General features: G+C 49.9%; 1 protein-coding gene across 1 annotated transcript; it reads left to right on the top strand.

Annotated features, from left to right (window-relative positions):
• Nucleotides 1-319: 319 nt before the first annotated feature.
• LOC124102448 (vomeronasal type-1 receptor 90-like) lies at nt 320-1,065 on the top strand (the record flags this gene model as incomplete). Its single annotated transcript, XM_046458744.1, has 1 exon — nt 320-1,065. A coding segment is annotated over exon 1 (746 nt), but the record flags the coding sequence as incomplete, so codon positions are not given.
• Nucleotides 1,066-1,472: the final 407 nt, after the last annotated feature.

The raw sequence follows: 1,472 nt of genomic DNA on the forward strand, positions 1-1,472 counted from the left end.
TGCCTGAGCACTGAGAGGTCTGGGGAGGGGGTGTCAAGGGACCCACATATTTTGAAGCAGGCAATCTTGGGGTTCGGGATGTTGAAGCTGATGATGATGGTGAGGAGGAGTTGATTGATCTTCCTTTTATTCTAAGGCACTGAACATCTGCTTCTTCTCCCCAGAAAAAACGATGGCCCAAAGCAGCACACTTTACATTTTTCTTGCTATAAGAAATGCCTTTTGTCTCCAAATTGTCATCGGGATCACAGCCAACATCTTCCTGCTCCTCTTCCACGTCCTCACATTCCTTCTACAGCACAGGACCAGGCCCACGGATATGGCCATTGCTCACCTGGCCCTGATTCACCTGCTGATGCTCATAACCAGGGCACACCTGGACTTAGGCATTTTGGGGGTTCAGGAATTTTGGGATGACTTCACATGTAAAGCCATCATCTACCTGTACAGGCTGATGAGGAGCCTGTCAGTCAGCACCACCTGCCTGCTGAGTGTCCTGCAGTCCACCACCCTCAGCCACAGAAGGTCCTTTCTGGCCAAGTGCAAGCACATGTCCCCACAGTGCATTGCATGGACCTTGCTCACTCTCTGGGTGTTCAATGTGTTCTTCAATGTCCGCATCTTGGTCTCCATGGGAGGCCCCTCCAATGACACAGCACCTTTTAGTTTTGTCTCTGAATCCTGCACTGTCACCGCAACGGGTCACCACTTCAGGACCTTCTTCTCCCTGATGGGATTACTCCAGGACATCTTCCTCATGGGGCTCATGGCCCTCTCCAGTGGGTATATGGTGGCTCTCCTGTGCAGGCATAAGAGGCAGTGCCAGCACCTCCACAGCACCAGCCTGTCCCCGAGAGCCTCCCCAGAACTGAGGGCCACCAGGACCTTCCTGCTGCTCATGGGACTCTTTGTGCTCATGTACTTTGTGGACTGTGTGTTCTCCTCGTCTTCGGGACAGATGCACAGGGAGGATCCCACTCGCCTGGGGGTCCAGATGCTGGAGGGCAATGGCTACACCACCCTCAGTGCCTTGATACTCATCTGTGATGATCAACCGACACTCAGGTTCTTCCAGTGCACATTAGAAAAGGAAAGGAAGTATTTATGCCGGGCTGGGCAACCCGTCATTTTGTCGTCCCACATCATTTATTTCTAAATGTCCACAAACGTTTTTATGTTGAAAAAAAAAAAAATCCCAGAATGACGTTGATGGAGGTGTAACCTGAACATTTGCTCTTTGTGAAGATGCTAAATCAACCCGGGGAGAATTGTCATCCCAGCAACATGGGAGGCTGAGGTGGGAGGATCACAAGTTCAAGGCCAGCCTCAGCACCTAATTGAGAAGTAAACAATGTAGCAAGACCCTGTATGAAAATAAAATATGGAAACAGCTGGGTTGTGGCTCAGTCTTTAAGTGCCTCTGGGTTAAATTTGTACCAAAAAGAAATGATGGATCCTAAATGGGCTGTTTT

Source organism: Marmota monax, unplaced genomic scaffold (genome assembly GCF_021218885.2).
Source record: "Marmota monax isolate L192 unplaced genomic scaffold, Marmota_monax_Labrador192_F-V1.1 WCK01_AAM20220418_F8-fsc03274, whole genome shotgun sequence".
Classification (NCBI taxonomy): Eukaryota; Metazoa; Chordata; class Mammalia; order Rodentia; family Sciuridae; genus Marmota; species Marmota monax.